This window comes from Aptenodytes patagonicus, chromosome 2 (genome assembly GCF_965638725.1).
Source record: "Aptenodytes patagonicus chromosome 2, bAptPat1.pri.cur, whole genome shotgun sequence".
In the NCBI taxonomy this organism is placed as follows: domain Eukaryota; kingdom Metazoa; phylum Chordata; class Aves; order Sphenisciformes; family Spheniscidae; genus Aptenodytes; species Aptenodytes patagonicus.
In genome coordinates, this window is record NC_134950.1 from 144,824,179 (window position 1) to 144,848,277 (window position 24,099).

At 40.8% G+C, this 24,099-nt stretch overlaps 1 protein-coding gene across 5 annotated transcripts in view; it reads right to left on the reverse strand.

The window, feature by feature from the left end:
- LOC143157058 (putative acyl-CoA dehydrogenase 6) overlaps positions 1-24,099 on the reverse strand; it is a 101,804-nt gene that overhangs the window by 15,272 nt on the left and 62,433 nt on the right. For all 5 annotated transcript variants that reach the window (XM_076331491.1, XM_076331494.1, XM_076331493.1 and 2 more), the window contains exons 4-8: positions 20,504-20,610; positions 14,382-14,549; positions 7,957-8,130; positions 1,765-1,926; positions 1,459-1,609 (exon numbers count right to left, since the gene is read on the reverse strand). In XM_076331491.1, coding sequence (XP_076187606.1) covers positions 1,459-1,609; positions 1,765-1,926; positions 7,957-8,130; positions 14,382-14,549; positions 20,504-20,610 — 762 coding nt within the window. The remainder of the gene's footprint in view (positions 1-1,458; positions 1,610-1,764; positions 1,927-7,956; positions 8,131-14,381; positions 14,550-20,503; positions 20,611-24,099) is intronic.

Consider the following 24,099-nt stretch of genomic DNA (forward strand, 5'->3'; position numbering starts at 1 on the left):
ATTTCTTCTCAGGAAAAATGTAACTGTGCTGGTGTACTTAGAAACCACTCTGCAATCCACACAGAAAAGCCCTGCCCCACAGTTAGGAATAATACACTGGGCTAGGAAATCTAAAGACAAATCAAAGCTATATAAAAGCACATACACATTAATCTGTACACATTACTACATTGACAGTAAGCGCTTCAAGACAAGGATTCATTTTATTCAGAGTGCCTACTGCAGTAGCTTTTAACATCTGCATTACCAGGGACCATTAGCTGCTAATAAAGGGGCTGTGAAAAAAATAACTAAGAAAAACCATCATATTGACAGCTGGCTTAAAACCACCACCATGCAGCAGTCTGTACCTTCACCAGAAAATTTCAGGAATCCACAAGTCAAAAAAGGTTGAGGATCTCTCTGACTTACCACAATGGCATTCTTGTTCATAAAATGTTATTAAAAGTAGAAAAAGTAACTCAGCCTAGTAAAAAGAAACTACCTTTTTACAGTTTGTTGGGGTTTTTTTAAGTGTTCTGCTCTCACTTTACACAGATTCATTTACCAAAACTTTCAACTAACTGAACCACTAACTAATTTTGCTAACCTTTGATTAGGTATCATATATGTAAGGGCTGAACTGAAATCTGTTACTGCAAGAAAACGCAAGTTCCATTTTGGTCCTTCTACAGAATATAAGACACCGGGGCCAGAATTTTCCTAACAGCTGCCAAGAAAACTGTTTGCTTAGAGAGAATTTTGCTCTAAGTAGATAGAGTAAAATCTGAAGGGACTTTAATTAATTTGCAAAAAGGCCTCTGTACCATTTTAATGATCTAACAACTTGCCAGAAGCAGCTACATCTCTCATACGTCTCACATGGTATCTCGTGTGAGTAATCAGGTGGAGACTGCTATCACAAAAGACTACTGCAGGAGCCTAACGGTGAACTCCAGTTTCACACATATATTTGGGGAAAAAGACAAATCTGATTTTCATTGGTTTTGGAAGAAAGCTTCTGTTTTGTTTTAGTTCTGTTCTTGTAATCAAGACTACAAGCAAACAAAGAGCAAAGAGAAAAAAATCACTTGTTAGTAGGCTTCCCCTTTTTTTCCTTGTCCTATTGTCTGGCAGGTACCAGAGGACCATCAGGGAAAACATGGAGTTTACTTCTTTCACCTGACATTCAAGCTAACCTGTAGGCAGTTCAAACTACACAGCTATAATGCAAAGCCAAGATTTGGCGAAGGAATAGTCTGCCTACGTCCTGACACTCACACGTCACTCCAAAGTCAATGGGAGTGTGGATGCCCTTGCATCCACAATGTACATCAGTGACATGCCACTCAGTGGAACAATACCATTCACACCAGCTAGGAGCTGGTGCCCTTTTCAAGCGGGTGATCTTTCAGCGGGATATTTAAGAGGCCAAACTTCAGTAAAGCCATTTCTTATTTTCACCACTCACTTGCTTACCTGTAAAACCTGCTCACCAGAACCTCGCTGGTGAATCCCATTCCTCCCCAAAACTGGAGACAGCTATCAGTCACTTCACGGGCCAGACGACCTGCCTTTAGCTTAGCCATGGAAGCAAACTTTGTCACATCGTTGCCTTCCACATAGAGAGCTAAAAAAAAAAGAAGAAATAAAAAAGCAGTTATACACACACAGTCACTGATCACAGCCTGCCTCTCTGGCAATCACCTCCCCATGTTCCTTTAGCCTGACAACGTTCTTTGCATGAAGAGAAGCACATCTGAGAAGGCAGATGTGGGAGCTCACCAACGGTGCGGTACAGCAGCGAGCGAAGGAGCTCCACTTCGGTTGCCAGCTCGGCCAGGCGGAAGTGCACGGCTTGGTTGTGCAGGACGGACCGGTCAAACACTTTCCGCTGGCGAGTGTAGTCAATAGTTTCTTGTATTATAGTTTCCAGCGGCGTCAGGACTTGAAGAAGCAAAGCACAGAACAAGACATCATTTTAGCCAGATCTGTTGTTTTTCTTCTTGTTGAAAAAGATTTTTTTTTTACACTGTACAAACAATACATTAGGTTTTCTAAAGTAAATTATTCCATACTCTCAGTTTGGGGTGCAGTTTCGATTCTGAAAAAAGTCTGGTATTTCCTTGTACCTTGAAGACCTCTTTATCTTTATCTTTTCACCTGAGCCCCAAACTGTCAAAACTCAGAGGAGAGTGAAGGGGGTAGAGAGGAGGGAAGGAAGGTCATAGAGAGCAGTATGTAATGACAAGTATGTGACTTTATCCTTAATGCCTCATTTGGGGCCCTAGCAAAAGCTTGTGGGAACTCCTGCTTTCCATGCTACCTGTGTCCTGAAGGTCTGTTACAATCCCGAAAGAAAATCTGAAGGCAGACAGTGTGCTCACTGAGGAATGTTGTAGAGATGTAAATTCAAGGAAGCTTTCAGGGAGAAGGCAGAAACCTATTCAGAGATCAAGGAACACGAACAGGCTGCTTACTACATCTGCATTCTGTGATCAGATCCCAGTATAGAAAGGAAGGGAAAAACATTAAGATTCACAGCCACTTTTAGTAAATGCTAAACAGTGCTTCTAATGGGAACAGAATCAAAATAGGATACTGCTGGAAGACAGGTGAGAGAGATGGCAGACACTGCTTTAAAGCAAGAGAACTAGTTCACTGCTACTTTTTGAGCAAACTTAGAGATACCCTGTTTTAAACGAGAAGAAAAGGGAAAAGTTTCTTTTCCAAGGCAAACCAGACTTGAAGTGAAGGGCTAGGCTATCAGTCTCTTGCAGCTTAGCTAGGATAACAGCAGGTGCTGAATTTGTGGAGAATTTTGTTTGGCAAATGTGGACTTATGTCACTATGGCAAGCAGTAGGAAGAGGGAGAGAGTTCACAAATCCATCTGTACGAGAAGGGTCACATTTTCTCTTTTCAAAACATGCATATCCACATTCATTCACATTTAGAATCTAAACCACAAAACTCTGAATCTGAAATGCAAAATACAACCAAGCACTGGACTACTACAAAATCCCTTTTCCCACCTGCCAGTTACTCGCATGACAGTTCCTTACAGGAACCTGGTGTGCTTCCATATTCCTTTTTGCATCGCTTTCAAGATCACCTCTATTTAAACTTCATCCCTATACTGCTCTCATATGCAGACTCTGCATGCCACCAATTGCCCCCTGCCATGATCATTCACCAGCTCTTCCACAGAGCGCTATTTTTCACATGCCGTAAGGTGATCAGCTTTTCTCATTCCTTAAATATTTTCCCCTCCTTTCTCAAACAGCTAGCCTCAATGCTTATTTTTCAAAAAAGCATACACACTAATGGCCTCATTTCTTCTGTGTTAATACACCATGCTGCCACCCTAATGCTGGTTTTCTGGACAGGAAAATAAATTGCTGTTTTCAGGGACATCTCTTGTACAGAGGAACATCCCTGTTCTTCCGAAGGACCATGTAACACAACACTGCAGCATGTATAACACTAATAGCTTTTTCACTTGTATGTCTATGGTCTCCAGCTTTAGAGATGCTAAAGAAAGAGCAAGAATTGTCTAGGCATCTCTTGTCCCTTGCCCCCAAACTGATACCTGGGAAGCATACAGCCGAGTCTGAGCTGCTGGGAGGGAAACTAAACCGTACATGCCAGTGCTAGGACAGCAGAAGGGAGATGGAAGGCATAAGGACAAGAGAGTAGTCTTGTGTTGGTCTGTCAGAGCAAGGTGCTCCAGCATGGCTCATGTGGTTCCCAGCAACCAGCACCAGGGAAAGAAGAGATGGGAAACAGCAAAGAGAAGGACCGGGTGGGAAGGAACAGGACAGCACCTATTTAGGTCCTGCTTGCAAAAGGGCTGAAGATCATGAAGGGGTTTTGGCCCATCTCTGCTCAGGCTGTCACCATGCATCAGGGCTGGGAGTGGGGGGCCTGAGAAAACTGCTCTCACAGTGTCTGCCTCTCTGCTTCACTGCCTCCTTCCTGCCCCAGCTGATCCATCCTCTTGTTTCCTTAGCTGCCATCACCACTCTTCTGCTTATTCCTGGAACTGCCATTTGCACACAGAAATAAACAGAGGAAATCTTCTAAGGACAGTCCTGGGCTGCATCAAAAGAAGCGTGGCTAGCAGGTCGAGGGAGGTGATTCTCCCCCGTCTACTCTGCTCTGGTAGGACCCCACCTGGAGTACTGCATCCAGCCCTGGAACCCACAGTACAAAAAAAGACATGGACCTGTTGGAGAGGGTCCAGAGGAGGGCCACAAAAATGGTCAGAGGACTGGAACACCTCTCCTGTGAAGACAGGCTGAAAGAGTTGGGTTTGTTCAGCCTGGAGAAGAGAAGGCTCCAGGGACACCTTGTTGCAGTCTTTCAATATATAAAGGGGGCTTATAAGAAAGATGGAGAGAGACTTTTTACCAGAGCCTGTAGTGACAGGACAAGGGGCACTGGTTTTAAACGGAAAGAGGGTAGATTTAGATTGAACATATGGAAGAATGTTTTGGGGCTGGAATTAGATGATCTTTAAGGTCCCTTCCAACCCAAACCATTCTATGATTCTAAGAAATTCTTTATGATGAGGGTGCTGAGACACTGGAACAAGTTGCCCAGAAAAGTTGTGGATGCCCCATCATTGGAAGTGTTCAAGGTCAGGTTGGATGGGGCTTTGAGCAACCTGATCTAGTGAAAGATGTCCCTGCCCATGGCAGGGGGATTGCATGCGATGATCTTTAAAGGTCCCTTCCAACCCAAACCATTCTGTGATGCTATGACCACAGGTATTTAGAGCTATGAGCATAGTTTTAACATGGCAAAGCTTAGCTGTGCAGCAAACAGCAACAAAATGCAGCACGTCATGAATACCATGACTGCCAACAGCCTTGTACAACAATACTTTGCCAGTCATATAAGTACAGAGAAATACCATTCTTAACAGTGAAACTCATTTTCTCTCTAAACTTTTTTCTTCCCCCTGTATATTTGTTTCCTCTTTTGTCATACAATGTTCTCCACATCCTCAGACAAACTTGGCCCCATGGGTTTCAACCGACAGCACACGCAGAAAATATCACTCCAGGGCAGTCTAAGGAACGCATGGTCTACCACACAGCTGAGAATTGTGAAAGCACTTGAAGTTGCCAGATGCAGAATAATCTTTTCCTCGTACCTCCATCCAACTTATATTTTTCCACTTGAAACTTCTGCTCACTGTAAACACCCTTTGCTTTGCTATGTCTCCTCTCAAAACAAAAGAATAATAATGTATTTTTCTTAGGCCGTGGCTGATCACTCTCTAGTGAGATGTACAGTGAGCTCCAAGCTGAGCAATCTGTCTCTTAAGGACGTGCACTGCCCATGCAAAAGGATCTGTCATCCTGCTTACTGGCCATGACTCAATGGTGCTCATAAAACTGAGACTACAGGAGCAGATAGAATTAATTAGAAAAGTACCATTCTGCTCTCTCACACACACTGAACTCCCTCTTTGCCTCCAAGTTAAGCAATTCACAAAAAAACCTGTTTGCTTTCTTGCCATAGCAACATTCTTTTCCTGTGATCAGTGCAACAGCTCCACAAATGGACGGTGTTTAGCGAGTGTCACAACATGGGAGAGATACGTGGCAGCTCTTCTCCTCCAGTGAAGCAAGAAACACAGCGGCTTTTACCAATGCCTTTGATAACGTGTCACTCGGAAGAAATGACCACACCTGTGACCAAGTTTTGCAACTCCAGGAAATTAGTTTTCCATTTATATTTTAAATCTGTTTGAAAATTCATTTTAAAAGGAAAAAAAAAAAGGTGAAGAAGGAAGCTCCCCACACGTTCTGAAATCTGGCCACAAAGAAGATAATAAACAAAGAGAAGGCTGGAGCACACGATACTTGATAGTAAAAATACATAAAACCAAAAGCCAAAATAAAACCCCCCAAACACAACAAAACAAAACAATGCCCAAAAAGGAAAGAAAGAAAAGAATGGCAGTCAACTGCCTCTTCCAAGTGTTAGAAAGCAGTGAAAGCAAGGATGCCAGGACTGGTCCCTAAAGTGTTTAAAAGCAGACTGATGATTTTCAACGTCACATGAATAGTCATGAACTGGGAAGGAACAGAAATGTCCTTCTGAGGGCCAGAAGTGAGGACTAGGATTACACTAGGATTACATAGTTTTGCACATCTGAGCCTTCAGCAAAACACTTGTGGTTGAACATATGTAAAACCATTTGCAGGACTGGAAGTTAACAGCTAGACATCATGGTGTAACAAACCGTATCCATCAAGCACCTGGCTCCCTTCTGAACATCAGTTACTCTTTTTTCCTGTTTACCACAACTGGTTACATCTGAAGTTTGCAACTTGGCCCAAACCATGGGTCTTGTCCCTGCTCCCAGTGCTTTCATGCATTTTATTTCAGACAGTGGATAAAAGCAAAACCAGGGGGCCCAGCAACGTGTAACACACTGGCCACCATGCTGCAGGAAGCAGCTCCCTCTCCCTTAGTGAGCTCCAAGGCTCTTCCCCGATAGCCCCTGCCTGGCCATGGCAGGGGGAGCGAAGATGCCCTTCCCAGACTGCTCATCCAGGGCGAGGGTTCACCTGCTCCTGCTGTGTTGTTCTGGGCAAAAAGAAGAATTGAAATCTGGTGTCCCACTTCTTGTCAGAGCATGGTGACTGCCAGGCAGTTGTGCAAGGCTGGACAGTACCAAGCTGCCAGTGGTTTTAACAGGAGTGATCTAACCTGCCAGGCTTTGTTTTCGATGCTGTCAGTGCGCGTCACTTTTGCACCAGCATGACTAATGCCGCGGGCTACTCAGCTGCCTGGGGAGTATCACTGCAACCCAGAATTTCTGATTGTTTTGTTTAACTTAGACTTCAAACTGAGCATAAAAATGCACAATGCACATCCTTGCAGTCTGTGTATGTCTCGATTAAAGCAGGACCAGCAGTAGGACCATGTCTCCTCCTTGCCTGAGTCTGCAGTGGCATCCGTTGCAAGTCTAACCTCCTGTTCTTTGCTAAAACTACTCTCACATTTACTATTTATCTCAGGCTGAACTAAGAATTTTGGCCCAAACCAAAGATTTTTTTAAAGCATTTGAACTCTAAAATATTTGGTCTGGGATCAACCCACAACAGGGAGTGATTTTTCATTTGGTCACTGAATCAGAAAATCACTTCTTAGAGTTCCCGATTCCCCAGCCACACGCAGACAGTAACAGACAGGGTATGCACAGGAGCATGAACACGGTGAAATTATTTATACAACCCTGAAATTTAAAGAGGACCAATCTTCTTACAGTGAACCACATTATATTTAAGTTGAAGAAGCAAACACTGTGGGGTAAGGGGGGAAGATTGGGAGGCTGAAAATGGACAATCCAGACTTCGATCTGGTTACCTGGAATATCCAGAATCCGTGTAACTCAAATATGCGGATTCAAGTACGGCCTGAGTTCAGAGTAACAGGAACTCTGTGACAGCATAACTTCAGGGAAAGGAATTTGGTGCTGTACCACTTATGCCCAAAGTGTACAGAGGTAAAACAGATCCGCAAAACAAAACTCTTACGTTCTGTATGAGCCACTTCTTTACACAGCCACTAAGTTAATTTTCTAAAATCCAGGCTAAACATCATAGCTTACTGTCCTACAGAAAAAGTCACCGTCCTTCTATTTCATGCCAGTATTTTGATAGCCTTTGTACTATATTTGTAGCAGACATAACATGATGCCGTATTTTCTTATCAGCAGAAAAGCACCAAGAAAAAGAAACAAGGCAAAACCAGCCTCTGTGATGCCTCACAAAATACTTTCTATTTCAAGTTTTGCTACAGAAAGGGAAGGTTGCCTGTATCCAGGCTATGAGAGATTTCAAAAACAGATCGTAAGAGGTCAGTGCAATTTACAACAAAAGGAAAGTGCCGTTAGTCATGCGAAGGGTGACCCGTGTGTCCCCTGCCCATCCCCAGAAGCACAAACGATGACTTACCAGTGGCTACTGCCCACAGCCGCTCTTCTTGGAATTGCAACATCTGATACGTAAAACCCTTTCCTTCCTCACCAATGAGGTTTTTGCTGGGGACCCTTACATCTTCAAAAAAGATCTGAGCTGTGTCCGATGACCTCATGCCCAGTTTGTCTATCTTTTTAGCAACATGAATGCCTGAAGAAAAAGAGATATTAGAAAGGCCACAAAAAATAGAAGCACTATGTACAAGTACAGCATTTTAAGAAAGCGAAGTTTGCAGATGTGAAGGTATGTGCCAAGACTACAGTGAAACCTACCTTTAGGAAAAACATAACAGTATTCTGGAATTTAAGAGTAAAATGGCCCACATCCTATTTTTAAGAGTTTTTCCATTTTATTTAACTAGCAAATCAGAAACTGCAATTGTAAAGGCCCCACTTTTTATTATGTCCCCAAATAATAATTGTTCACTAGTAGTAATAATCTTACTTCATGCACGTCTTGAAACAATGCAATATTTATTTGCTTATGTTTGATTTTTAGTGCATTATAATAAAATGCAGGAATTCAATTTAGCAGTATTCGCTGAGTGCCTGCACTGCTGTGACACAGTAGAGAAATATTTAATAATGACAAAAACAGAGCTATGTTTGAAGCTGCAACTAGAGAATTTCTCCTCCTGGAAATCCTCTTCCTCCCCTCTCTTCCACATTTCTCCTCCCCTTTGTAGCCTATCCTGATTTTTTATGGTACTTCTAGAAGAGAGAGTTTATAATCACACCACACCACTTTTTCCTAATAATAAAAAGTTAGACTCAAATTCATAACTGCTACAGACATCCAACAATTCCATATCAACTCTAAACTTTGTTAAAACTATGTGTTTTATGATGGCCTACAAAATACTGTTTAGTTCATCTAAGTAGTCATAGAAGGGTTCATAATGATCACAATTCATTCCTCTGAGTTTTCATGTGGACATGCTTGTGAAGAGGGTTTGCTTTCCCACAGCACTGACTCTGACCCCACGTGCAATGGTCTGTTGGAGATGAACCCGGTTCCTTCAGGTTTGGCCACGTAAGACTTCAGCTACCTAGTCACACCAGGTAGGACTCCTTCCTGTTGTTTGTTTTTTCCTAGCTCCAAGTTCTTTCTTGCTTGGCTTACCACTGTGCCATGAGAGTTTAACAGACATCCACTGATTTTTTGTGGGAATTCCCTTGTCTTCAGTTTTTACCTCCTTGTTGCTCTGGGGCTAATGCGAATATTTGGGATGGAAGTCAAGAATGTTTCAGAGGTAAACTGAGGCCAACAACCAGGTATGAGGATTTGTGCAAAACACGCTGATTACATCTGCCAAGTCAATATATGTAGAAAAACAGTCCTCAAAATCAGCATAGATGTTTTTCCAGAAAACCAAACATTTTACTACCCACACACATGGTATTCTAACCAGTTTTGTGATGAGGGGGTATTCTGGTAATATTTTCCTCTTTATTCTATTTTTTTTTTTCAATCCTCTACTACTCTCTAATGCGGCTTAGTAGGAGTCGGTCACCGCACAGATTGTTGTGGTCCCTCTAGGTACTTGTTTGTACGTTGCTATCCTTCATGGCTTTCAGTGAACATCTCTTTCTGAACTAACATAGACATCTCAACTTCTACTGACAGGAGGCCTTCAGCCATGTGAAAGTTACTTAGGTTTTGCAGGCAGAAGAAGTTGGCAGTCATTCCCTTCAAATTCACTCTCGCTGGCTGCATTGAATAAGGTTATGGAAAGTTTCATCTCTCCGCAGCGATGAAATACTGACACTATTTCCAAATGCCAAGACTGCTCTCAGAATAAGGTCCACATAGACTTCCACACCTTCCACTCAAGATTTTTCTCCACCAGCCAATCTATAAACAGGTTATGTGTTAGAAATATTTGCTTTGATATGTGTTCAACGCAGGAAGAAAATCAGGACACCTGTATACAAATTTTTGACTCTTGGATTGAAAATTATCCAGCAATTTGCACCCAGTCATGCCAAAAAAGCATTTATGGTTTGTATCTGTATTAAAATCAGAGCTAAACAAACACACACTGAACCATTTACAGGCCCAAATGATTTCTGGAACATCTTTTCCCATTGGAATGCTACTGCTTGGTTTCTTTGAGAGTCTCAGTGATCACGTCTTCGGTCTACTTCCAGCTGGTTTTATGCAATCACTGCTCCTCACCCATATGAAGATGCACTTACTGCTCTTGTTAGTGGGTGGTTTACTAAGGACTCCGCTGGAAAAAGTACAACTGCTGCCAGTTCCTTATATTGCTAAATCAATCCTGTTGTGTACTTCCCCAGATCCACATACAACAACAACTACTGAAGAAAGCTCTCAGAGGTTTGGTTAGAGGAGCTAAATGTGTTAATGATATCTATCCATACTTCTTCCCGATTGGGTTGTGTGTTCAAGTTTCCTGAATCCAGCAGCATCCCCCCTTTGTTGTACCTTACCAGTTTCACTTGCTCTTAGATTAATTCATGTTTCTCATTCAGAAGGAGGCCAAACTGCATCAGCCTCATGTAGTGCCCCCTCTGTGGCTAGCACATGCTTTCCATTTTCTCTTTTTTGAAGACAATGATACATAATCATCTCTTTGGCTACCACATGGGCATCAAAATCTTCCTTTACCTGGTTTAATTATCTTCATTCTCTTCAAAAGGGGTACTATATACTAAAAATTACCAACAGCAGTAGAAATCATCTGCCCAGATAACTCCTGGAGTTTGTCTGCATTAAATAAGCCATCCAATAACACACAGATCTCAATCTAGCAAGGCCAAGTGCCTGACTTACTAAAATCACTCTAACAGAGCCATTTGTGCTACTTGCACCAGTATCACTGAGATGGATTGCTATTATCTCTTCCTGGGCAGTTCTTCCCAGGCATCTTTGGTTTTTCATCTTCTCCCACTCCTCCAGCCTTCTGACAATGTCTTTTATTTCCTATATTCTGTCTTGAGAGAAAGGCAGTCACTCTCTCCTGACACCATTTAGTGCCATTACAAATGGAAAGAGGCACATATTAAATTGCAACCTGAGAAACGTGCTCTTTCCCCTTTCCTGGATGCTCTTCTCCATTATCTCCTCCTTGCAATCTACCCTAGCACTATTGGAGGACTCAGAGAACAAACCAGCTCACAAATAGTTACCAGATTAGAGCTGCAAGCCATTTGTCCGTATATCTTACACACAGACATTTTACAACTTGTTAGATTCTCTTTCATCATATGAGAAACTCAGCTTTTATTTTAAGACATCATTAGTATGAGGAGTGTCCACCTAATTTGGACATTTACTGTGAATCCACACTCCCATTATCCAAATTTCCTTTATAAGAAATGTATTCAGCAGTGTCTGTCAAATCTAGACCATGATTTGCTTCACCCCATAACAGACACTGTACACAGCTAAAATTAGAAGAAGCAAATCCTACTTCATATCTTCAATAAACTACCAGTTGTTGAAGTTAATTATTCACTTTCAGACTTGGAACTTTTTTTTCTTTTTTTTAATCACCACATTATACAAGTGTGAAACAATTAAGATTTTCGCAAAAAATGCTGGACTAGTCTCCCATGTCCTTCCAGCTGCTAGCAAGGAATGAGCTACCGCTGCACCACTGATCCCTTCCTTACCCTGCCATATAGGCTGGTGACTGCAGCAGTTAGTCAGACATAACACACTTGTTCTCGAGCTTTGACACACATACATCTACAGACGCTTGACAGTGCATCATTCGGTGACGTCCTCCAGACACTTCCCGTACAGTCTTGGTCTGCTGCCCTCCAAGGAGCACAATCTTTGGCAGACAGACATCCTTAGGATGTATCAAAACAGCTGGAGCTTCCTCCTCACATCTGTGTCAAATGGCAGCCTTTTTCATACTTTTCCTCTTTGTCTTCCTGAAAAATCTCACTTCTGAGATGACCCACCCACTGAGCACAAATAACCATCTTAATACTTCACTTCAGAAGGTCACCAACCTTGGTACAGTGACCCTTTTGGAGGTCAGTATCTGTATCACACAGAAGAATGAAAGCACATACACTTTGAGGAGTGCAATTTTTGTTTCTAGGAAGACTTCTACACTTCTGCAGATCAGCTTCAGGTGACTCAGGCAATTTTTCTACTCAAAATCTATTTACCACAGGTAAAGAATGTCTGTGTATAAGCTGTGTGACCTAACAATGTCCCCCCCCGCTAAAGCTACGATGACTCATGTGTCTTTTTGGAATAAGCAAAGTAGCTAAAAACCTCCAAGTCAATTTTTGTATATTTGATTTGCCTCTAACAGTGGGTTGGCTGCTTTGTTGTTTTTGGAAAACTGATCTCAGAGTAGTATTGCATTTGCACTCTGACCCTTTCATGAAGAATCACAAGGAGGACTTCATGCAGATGGCTGATAAGTGAGTTTACCTGGAAATTCAGGGAGATTCTGGCTCTGAGTCACATGTTTGCTCATCAATTATCAATAAGGACAAAGTCAACAACTAGCGAAGCAGCTCGGGTCAGTCTTCTGCGAGCTCCCATTCAAAGCCTGTCTTGCATGAGCAGAAGTTGTAGAAACTCACAGCCCACTCAGAACTTGCTTAATTCCCAAGGCAACTGACTGACTTCCTTGACTTACTCCATATTGAAACTCACTTGCAAGACATTCCCTTAAGTAGCTCTCATCACCTTCTTTTGCAACATTGGAGACCCCGGTTTTGTTCTCAGTCTGATCAATTAAGTGAACATATGGACCTTCACTTCACTGCCATGGTGGTGTCCCTACATGCCCTACATGAAATGCTGATAATGACATATATTTTGTATGTACAATACTCTGAATTGAATGAACAAAAATGCTATAGGATTTAGTATTTTATATTAATATATAAATACATTAATATACATTCTTGTTATTAAATAGATATTATATATTTAAAATATGTGTTGAAACATATTATACATTGCATATTAAATAAATTAATATATTACATAATTTTTTAAATATTAAAATGAGTGAAAACCAAAAAGGTTTAAAAACTTTTGAACAGGTGTTAAAACTGCAAAAGCTCCCCGCCAACATAACCTTAACTGTATCCTCTCTGAATTATGTCCTTTATGCATACAGCACATTATTGCTGCAAGGTCTGCAGACTACTCGGGAACAGACACCGTGTGGACTGTACCACTGAAACTTGTACCCTTAGATCAGGATGTATTTCTTCAGTGCCTTCACCCAAATTACTAGTCTTCTTCAAAACCAAATCCCTATTTCCAAGATCTTCGAAGCTTTCACTCCAGCCCACATTTAACTCACAGACTGTTTTTGTAATTTAAACTGATAATGATAGTAGCGCCCTGGCAAAAAGATCCCTTTGCAGAGCACAGCCATGAAGCACCCTGGGTATGCCTGCACTTCTCTTCAGCAAGCCCACCAGGTTGGGTGGTGCAGGATGGTTATCGGAGGAAGGTCAGGACCATCTACACGATACAATCACAGCACAGCACTGCATCCTTCTAGTATTCCGATACAGCTGGTCAGTAAACCCACCCTAACGGAGTCAGATACTGCCCATGGGGTCCTGGGAGCCAGGTATTGGCATGTGGGATAAGACTGTTTTGGGAGGTATTTCCCAAGTTTGAAATCTCTAAACTCTTCATCCTTTTAATTTCACATGTTTGAGAATCACTTTCAATATTTTCTGAAGAAATAAGACAGCAAGCTTAAAAATACTTCCCCATTGATTGAAAAAAGAAGTATATATTCTATTCACCCGTCCTCATACAAAACAGGAAGGAGTTTAATGCTATTTTGGAAAGATAATTTAAGAACATTTTACATATAGTTCATATGTAGCAAAGATCTATGTAAACAGAGTAATATGTTATTTATTTTGCAGACTGTTTGCATCTTCATGCCTTTTGGGAACAGAAAACCAAGATAAAAGTTTTGTGGAACTTCTCCAAAACTAAAAGACAATGGATGTTATAACTTTCAAAAAAAAACATTGGCTCTATTTTTAATGATTTCTTTGAGGCATTAATTTTGTCCTTGGCATTGCCTTGTCTATTCATTCTCACAGAAGGTTATGAAATATTCACATGCAAATGTATCTGAACAACTTTTACACATTTATTTTTGGCAAAAAGGACTCTCCATATAAAATTATTTGGGAGTCACAAGCTGAAGTCTGCAAAATATTTAACTTCCTTCTTGTTTCCTCTTGTCCTCTAGTTTTTTGTGGAAGTGTACAAATGCATTTCAGAACCAACTCTGTATGACAGTGACTAACTTAGAAGAGCATTTATGGGTGCGGTCCTTTCTGTCAAACACCTTTCCCTCTTCTATTGGGCATACACAAAAAAAACAATAAAATCAAATTAGAAGAGAAAGAGTTCTGTGTTATTACCAGGTAGATTCATTGGCAGACATAAGAGAGATTTATTTTGATGGAGAGGTCCTTCACTGGTGTTTGCCAGCAGGCACATCCAGTCCGCTTGGCACCCGGATGTAGTCCACATCTTACCACCATTTATGACATATTCATCACCTTTTCTCACAGCTGTTGTCTTGATATCTATTCAAAACATAGGAAATGAAAGGTTATTCTTGTGAAGGAGGGAGAAGCTGGTCCCTGTACGACTGGCAGAGTCACTCCCTTGCTCTCAGACAGACAACTACTACTTGGTTCTCCCTTCATACCCCCCCCAAGTCCTCTACCCTTCCAGGCTGCACCAGGCAGACCCGTCTGGACAACTCTTGGAAGGCAAGCCAGGGAAACCAGACCACTTCTCTCACCCTCCTTTAGGTGGAGTCTTCATCCCAGTGGATGAAAGCAGAAAACTCCCTAAGTAAATTTGGTCCTCAAAAACTCAGGCCAGTAACATTTCAGTCTGAGGTGATCTAGTACATGTTTCTGTTACTGTGCACGTTAGTCACTGAGGAGGCCATTAATTTCAGAGTCCTGACTTAAACAAACATAAGCCTTAATATCTGTTTATGCATAAAGATATACGTACACGCACTTCCTGCATGTTCTTGGTCAGAATGGCATAATAAATTCAAAGCTAGTAAACTTTCAAAAGGCCAAGTCTAAATGCTAAGAATGTCTGTACATGAAAGAGTTCTAAACATCTGCTATTTATACCCCCTGGCAAAAATCAATCTTATTTTCATCTGTGAGTGTTCACATCATGCTGCAAGCAGCCCTAGTTGCAATAGACAGCCAGAGTGAATCATTAGCTATTATTTACGCTTCAGCAGAATTGCCAAAGAGCTGGCTTCTTTCCCCTGCAGTTGAACTTCTTCAACTAAAACCCCAACTGAGGAAGACTCTCCAACAGATATCTAGCTATAAGTAGGTGGTGGTATAAGAGAACCCTACCACACCCCTAATAGCACCTGTAAATCTAGTGAGACTGTGAAGTCCGTAAGAGCCCACCTACTGAGGGAGGCAGTAGACTTGGAGGGTAGGAGTCAGACACCAAGTGGTGTGGGCAGGCACATTTAAGTCAGCTGGTTATACCTTCATACACACCCACCTCAATCTGCACAGGAACTTTCTTTCCAAAGGCTCTAAACATAAAACAAATCAAAACCAAAGATCTGATCTTCATTTACAGGATAAACTGGGACTGAGGTCAGCATGGCTGAAAAGAAGTCTTGTTAATGAAGGAACTGGGGAAAAACGATGGGAGAAAATTGTGTAAGGTATAAGACGAGGGAATATCAGATACAGCTATGGCTAAAGGAACTTACAAGCAGATAATGATGAACAGCAAGGGAAAGAGATAGTACTAATGTGGATAAAAACAGTAGCCGTATAGCTATTCAGTCAATGAAAGGACTATGCCAAATCTGTCCAAGGGACTTGATAGGAAATCTGTATAATAATGAAGGCCAACAAACTGAAGGAATGTGAAGTCCTGATACTCATAATACATGGACACAGACACTGGACAATCATATACATAGAGACTAAACAATAAATGAAGGACACACGAGCTGGAATAAGAAATACGTCACTGTACTGAAGTAGTGTGAAAAGGATGGCAGCATACACAGTGATTTACATCACACATCCCTTTGTTGTGGAAAAGCTATCAAAAAGATTAGATAGAGGTCCCATGGAAGGTCTGCAGAGGAACAACGAGCACTGTGATGTTATCACAAATGTAAACAGTTCTTGCAAGCATGGCGTTATGGGGGCTAACCAACCAAATACAGATTAAAGAACAAATTCCCCTTACTAATGAGAATGTTCAAGTACTTCCAGATGTGATGGCTGACAGTTTGCTTCAAACACTTGAGAAACAACTATTTAAAATCAACTTATGAAAAGTTGATTCTCTAACTTTAAGTAGAAGAAAGATGATCATGTCAATAAGTAAGTTTTATGTTTAAAATACAGCAGGCTTTGAAAACCTACTTAAAAATTTACTAAAGTCAAGTGGACTCAGTCTCAGGGATATGGCTATGAAGATGATTTGGAATATTTGACTGTAATTATTCTCCCTGACAGAGCATAGCTCTGGGAAAAGGCTACTTCAGTGGGTGCTCCATAACTAATTTTTGGCAGGTCCACACCACTAGCCCTGTAAGTGCCTATAACTCAACAACTTACAGAGCATGCTGTGAGGGCCCCTTCAGAAAAGACCACAAGGCATCATCGAAAGGCATATGATACAGCTAGTGCCATATAAGCAACCAGGGCTGGTCACTTCACCATTCAAATCACAGCATACTTGAGCCTCAAGTTTTCTTCTCCACTGTGCTCTTGAGTCCAGCCATGCACCTAAATAGATTCGACAAAAGGCAAGGTTGGCTTCAACTTTTAAGGTCAATATTACGATCAAAGATAGGCAACGCATATCCTTAAAGTAAAAAATGAAGAACACGTATCTGGATTTTACATCATCAGCACAGGGAAAAAACCCCAAAACTTGCATGAAATAGCTTCGAGTCTAACCGAATGAATAATCATTTCAAAAAACAGGAGATGGCCTACAGGAAAGGAAAGAGATTAATCATCAAAGTAAGCTACAGTCTGGAGGTCAGAAGGTAAGAACTGCCACAGGTCAAACTAAGTTAAATCTTGCAGATGAAAACCAACAAAATCGAAGAAGATTGAGGCAGCAAACGAAAATGTTTCAGCCACAGAAATGAAAAGAGAATGAGAAAAACCATGAAGTATGTAGAGGACGCCTCAAAACTAAAGAAATATTTCACGAGATTACAAAAAGTTTCACAATATAGCTGACAAAGCAAGACATCTACAGGAAGGACTGTACAGAAATTAAAATTAGTGAAAACAGAGATTGTTGGTTTTGACAATCTGCACAGCCTCAGAACACATTCAGAAAGAAAAGAGAATTCAATTTACCGGTGGTATCTTATTTAAAACCAACCTGATTTGTTTATTATAAAAATGGATTTTCTAGAGAAAAGCAGAACAGGAAAAATCCTGCTGGACCCAAGCAAACTAAAATTGATGCTACTAATGAGTTAAAATTTTGAAAAGATAAGAATTATGACAAAAGTGGAAACGTGGGTAAGGAACTTGGCAAAGGGGAAATTGCATCAGGTTGCATTAAAAGAGGAAGTGCTGATGTGCAGGGAGGATACTATTGGAGCTCCTCCTTGGATATCAGCCTTTGGACAAAACCTATTGAATATTTCCATTAATGATCTTTAAAAGAAGAATAGGAATACACTAATGAAATTTGCTGGTGACACAAACTTGGGAGACATCACCAACACATACAACTGAGGTATCGCCCAGCAAGAATGGAATGATCTTGAGTTTTCAAATTCAACATGGCAAGTACAAGTACTCAGGCACAAAGTAGTAAGAATGATTGCTGTATCTTACAATGCGTCAATAGCAAACCGCTAATGAAGATGATCTGCATAGTTAATCACAAGATTCACAAGCCAGCAAACTGTTGTGTAACATTACATATTGGAGGGTAGTATTTCTATTAGGGTTGGAGAAGTATTTGTGCCATTATAGACATCATGTGCCATTTTGGTTTTTCATGCTCAAAAAAGATCACCTAAACCCAAAAAAGGCAGAAAGATTGGATTCCACTAAGACAAAACACGGCAAGATATCTATGTTGAAGAGGTAGACATGAACAGGGTTACTTGGTGCAGTTGCCTGGAAGACATAACTTGAAGAAAGAGGAAGTGTCTTCCATGATGTGTTCTTACATATCCCCCACAGACTACCAGCAAAACATTATATAAATTGCGGAATAGTAGTGAGATAGAATGAGACAAAATCATTAAAACCGACACAAACGTGTATGCTTTGTGGTACCAAGAATCCTGAAAGTAAAGAAAGACACTTTCTATACCACCTGTTCTGTGCTGTTCTGCTTCTCAAGTCACCTCTGTGCTAGTTTTGTTGTACATGGTCAATACTATGTACAATATACAACAACTACATTTGAAAGCAGACAGGTGCTCCTTCAAATTGACTTGAAATTTATATTAGACTAATATACACAGTCCTTTTTTTTCTGTCGAATTTTGAATAAATTAATTCCAGGCACCTTTCACTTCTCATGTAGAGAATCACTTTTTTTTCTTCTGTGTTCACATCATCTTCAGTAATTTTGGAACTGCCAGAAGAAAATGCTAGAGATACCTTACTCTGTGGCATTCTTCGGTTTAAAATATACTGGCTCACATGGAAGAACCACGTCCCCAACCTTCACAGGGGAACAGTTGCTACGCTTTACTACCCCTTCACTTATCTAAGGGAGACAAACATCCCAATGGCATGAGAAACCAAAGGAAGTATCAAGTGCAGTTTCACACAGTTCAGTCTACACTAAAGCTGGGCCACCTGGAGATTATATGCTCTCTCTGCCTCGTACAAACCAGTGCTACTCAGAACATAAGCTAGTGCTGCTCATGCCTAAGTTGTCCATTTAATTACCCTTTAGAAGCATTGTAAGCTGGTTTCAGGATTTATACCAGGGATCAGATCTTCCATGACAAGTGAAAAAGTATCGTCATTTCATCCTGCAGTCTGCCTCCATCAGATAATCCTAGCTGATTCCAAATTTCTCTTTAACTGTATTAATCCAAGTGTATCATGCCAATTAAACTAGATGATAAACAACATGCAGCTAAAAGAATATTTATGTTACTTATTATCTGGAATACTGCATCAAAAAATTAAAATCATATTTAGAAAGTTCTGATAATCATCTAATTAGAGAGTCATTAATTAAAATAAATGATGATGTATTTCCTACATTAGCAAAATTCAAATTTCAAATTATTTTAATGAAAAACAAGTCTATAAAAACCATGGAATTTTTCTTACGAACAAAATCAATTAAGTAGAAAGGAAAACAGCAATGGATCATGAGGAAGATTTAGACCCATTATTTCATTATTCCCTTTAACTCTCTTGAAAACTACCTGCTGCACCCTTGCTCTAACACTGGATAATTATCTATTTGTCTTGAGAAAACAACATGAGTTTGGTCAAGGACAGGGACATAGGATTCTGCCGATCAAAAAACTTCTGTCAAACTCGGCAATTTTGTCTGCAGGAAGACATTGTCTCAGTAATTTGTCAGAGCACAATGTGTTCAGCTTAGCCATCCTGTGTCCAACAACAAAACCTCTAGAAGTGGTTCTTGTCATTCCCTTTTCCTTGAAGTCCACGATTGACAGTCAGATGAGGTATCTTTTACTTCTTCTACAATATCTGTTTTAATTTAATTGTTCAAATTATCTACTGCCTCAGGCACTTCAGAATAATAGTTTCCTTCGTCCATGTTTTTAAACATATTCTTGCACTAAAACAAGAAAAGTAGTTGCATGCAAAGTAACTAAATCACAAAGCTAATAGATTTGACGTGGCAAATTCTTCATTAGCTCTAAATAAAACAATCACCAGTTCAGACATTTTTGCTGCACAGGAACGATGGAAGGGGCTGAGGTGAGGTAAGAATGAGCGAGAGGAACCCATTGTGAAAGCGATGCCATCATTTTCAGAATGGACTAGCTCTGCAATTTGCCCATGTTCAGTGGAGGTCTGTTTTAAGGAAGTGCAAGTTTTAGTACAGCGGAACAGGCTACACCCCCATCACATACGTCTGCAGGTTTGCACAACTGGCGGTGGCTGTGCAACTACGGGAGGTGCTGGAGTGCTCCCTGCCAGTGGTGAGCTCGGACAGAACAGGGGAGGCAGCAGCAGCAGCAGCAGGACAAACACTAGGAGAAATCCAGGGTCAGCATGACAGCTGCTTCTTAATCTGTTGTGCTCAGCCTATACAGGGTTATAGCTATTGATTCACTGGCAAATACATTCAATTTGATTGCTTTTGGATGCATCAGAGGCATGTGTTACTGCTCCTGGAATATTACTTTTTGCCCTCACCATAGCAGACTTTCCTTCCTTTGTATTTCTTACAAATGATAGTGGCAAAGGGAAGGGTCAGGGAAACCAGATTCTTTCCATTAAAATACCAGGCTGTCTAAAATTGGCAATTTGCTAGGTTAACTTACTTGCGACATCTGACCCAGCTCCAGCTTCACTGATTCCCAAGCAAGCCACAACATCTCCAGCTATAGTTGGTACGAGGAACTGTTTTTTCAACTCATCAGAACCAAACCTGCAACAATATAATGAAAAAGATAGGATATTAAAAGCTTTTGAAGGTAAACTTTACTTACAAGTTAGTTATAAATTCTGTTCTACCCACACAGCGATCAATTTTTCTATGACTAGGTAAAACCTGTCCCAGAGCCAAAAGACAGAACAGATACCCCCCAAAGCTATGATTCAGAGCCTTCAACAGAAGTGCAGCCACAATCATTTTAAACAAGGTTTTTACAAGCATTCAGGCTCTTACTCCCACAGAAACGTGTGGTCTAGATGCCCCAAATCTGATCTTTATGACTGCTGTTTTGAGCACTATCATATCTAAATAAACATAGTCCCTGGGGTTTCCCCTCGATGCTCCTGCACCAGTCTGCGGTCAGCCAGGATGGAGGACCTGCTCTCTGCATTATCTTCTGACTTTTGCACCAGCTCTTTGCCAGGTTTTAGTGGTGACTGAAAAGTTACAGCTTGTGATGGCCACCCTCTGCAAATATCTGTATTTACATTATTAACATTTCACATTTGCATTTAAATCACACAGTGAAATCTGTTAGTGCTTCTTGCCAGCTGTTCTTTTAGTCCCCACAAAAATAAAAAGGGAAACAGCAAACTGTTGATGGCATTTTAATACAAAAAAATCACTTGGCCATATTTCAATTGCCTCTTCAATTCAGTGAAGAGGCACACTCTTTTTTTCCAATGTTTAGCTGCTTTCACTGATTCAAAACGTGGTCCATCTCATTTCACGGTTGATTTTGTCCTAATTAACATTCACTGATTTGGTCTTGCAGTGTGAATGGTGAGCTTGTGGTCTAGTTCTTGAACCTTTCTTGTGCTAGACTGAAAAATTCCTCGGGTCATGAGATGTCTCTTCTGTGAGCAGAAATCCATAAAAGTCAAGTTCCTCCTCAGCCTCCTCTCTGGTATGAGGCTTCTCAGGTCAGCATCTCCACTCATCTCCCTAGGCTCGCTGGCTGGCTAAGCAGGCTGCAGTTACCTGGGCCCTCCTTCTAAAACAGCATCTCAGTACTTCCAAAGGAGTGATGCCATTTTAGCTAAGACTCTGACCCTTCCTCTACACCCCAACCCTGACTCAGAACAGTCAAAGGACACGGGACGGACAGAGAACAGACTGGGAGCTGGCAGACACTTTCACTTTGTGCACACAGGGAGCTCAATTCCTAGTCCTGTTCCTGCTGATAATCACGGCAGCAATCCCAAATAAATACAAGAAGCGAGCTTGGAGTGTTTACTCCTTCCTCCAGCATACTGGGACAAAGTCCCCTGGTCTGTTATGCAGTGTATTTTTTTTTTTCTTTTCTTTTCCTTGGGACATGATCAAGTATAGCCAGCTGAACATTCATTAGACAAAATAACCGCAACAACATGAAAAATCAGATTATGAAAGGAGCTAGCAGGGATTTTTGGCAATGCTTTCTGACGCTTAAAACTTTGCCAACCTTTAGTTATTTCAACAGAGGATTTCCATGACAAGAACTTTTCTCAGAATAATGTTTTCTGTTTGATATCTTTGGTTGGTTGGTTGAAGTTCCAGAAAACAGTTCAGCTCTTCCTAAAAATGAGGCTACAGAAGAAGTTATTTTGCAAATAAAAAAAAAATCTGGCAACACTATCTTCAGAAGATCATGGGTTTCTACACCTTGCAGGAAGGACATGCAGCTCAGCAAGCAGCTAGCTATTGCGTTAGAGATATGTTGTTTCTGTAAAATTCTACCCATCTTAAATGCATTCCAGAAAAATCTCAGGTTTGCATAAATGCAATACCCACTTCTTCCCGGTTTAACAGCTGCAGAATTAGAAAATTGTTCGCAATGAGATCGTGCTCTGGCTCAAGACAGACCAGACTGTCTGCTTTCTGGGCCGGGGCCATACCCCAAGAGCATAGTTTCCCATGTGATTAACTGTGCAGCCTTAGCATCGCTCTGAAATATATTTTCATACATGTGTGTATGTACACACACACACACGAGTCTACAGTCAATAAACCGGAGCTCCTTGTTGATGCTGGATAACCCAGAAGTCCCAAATGCAAGATTCTGATACATTAAGAGTTCCATGAAAGTGGCCCATCCTTTCTTGCTCCACACTTTATAAGTAACATTGGTGGAATGTCATGAATACAAACACAAAAATTACAATGGTATACAATCTTGTAAATGGTGGGTAAATAAAACCATGGCAAAATACAGGTGTAAGAACACTTCCTTGATCCACACATAGTTCTGTTTATATGCTCTGCCGATTAGAAATTTAAGTCACCTTTCTTCATCTCAAATACATATAAAAATCTGGTTTCTGACAGGTTAGATTGCTACATTGCATGAAAATATGTCTATTGCACATCACTATTCTGACTCAATTGGGCTGATAAACATCTTGGTAGAACCGCAGATCTTATGCACTTTTGTTTCTTCTGCTTCTGGGGAAAAAAGCTGAGCTGAAGTGAATTAATTAAATTAGTAAGGAAAGTTCTGAGTAGAACTGACAGATACACTAGTATGATACACTATTAAGTGCAAATTGAAATTCTGAATATGAACAGCTGCAGGCAGTTCTAACCTCAGCATTTGATCAACTCAAGCTTTCTTGCACTGGAGCTCACACATTCGAGCACTATTCACCACCAAAGCAAAAATAAAGGGGGAAAAAAAAAAAAAGATAAGTTTTCAGATGATCTGTGCATTATTCTACAGTATCTCAATGATGACACGATAGTTTACTCATGGACTTCCTAGGAATATAAAGAACATTTCCTTTAGGCAAAGAAGAGGGCAACTCTGACCTACTGTCACTTTCCTTCTTACATACTAGCAAGAGGTGAATTTCTCCCCAATTCTCTTCCTCTTCTGCTCTTAGACTCAAACTATTAACAGTGCAGTAGCCACGTGCCATGCTTTTGCTTCAATGTAGTCCTGCACAGGTGTGCTACCATCTGATGTCCAGGTCCAGCTTAGCAGTACTCCTTGGATCTTCAAGATACAGGAAAAGAAGCAAGAAAAAACAAAAGGGAAGAGATGCTCTTTACAGGCACAGAAATGCATGGCGAACAGCAGCAAGCACCCTTGGGCAGCATGGAAGCCTCATTAAGTTCAGTAATTTACATAACCTGGATTTAAAAGAATCCACACTGCAATCAGCTTTCTCTCCTTGCGTCCCTATTTCAGTCAAGATAAGAACACATGTGAGTTTAAAAAACCCTCATTTAGAAAACTTATTTACTTTTTGTGAAAGATCGCAGAAGTAAAAAAGCAGTAAGGAAAGTGCTCTGGCTCCCAGTTTTTATCAAGCCTTTAAGCTTCAGTTATTTGAAGATTTTATGAAATAAATTGCTCAGTTCGAGCTACTGCTACGTTCTGAAAAGAATACAGATGAGAAGCCTGCATGAGAATACCTGATGGGTATGACGACCTCATGCAGATGAGACTACCTGAAGGGTTTTGGTTAAGAATAATCACATCAATCTTCTATTTATTTAGGA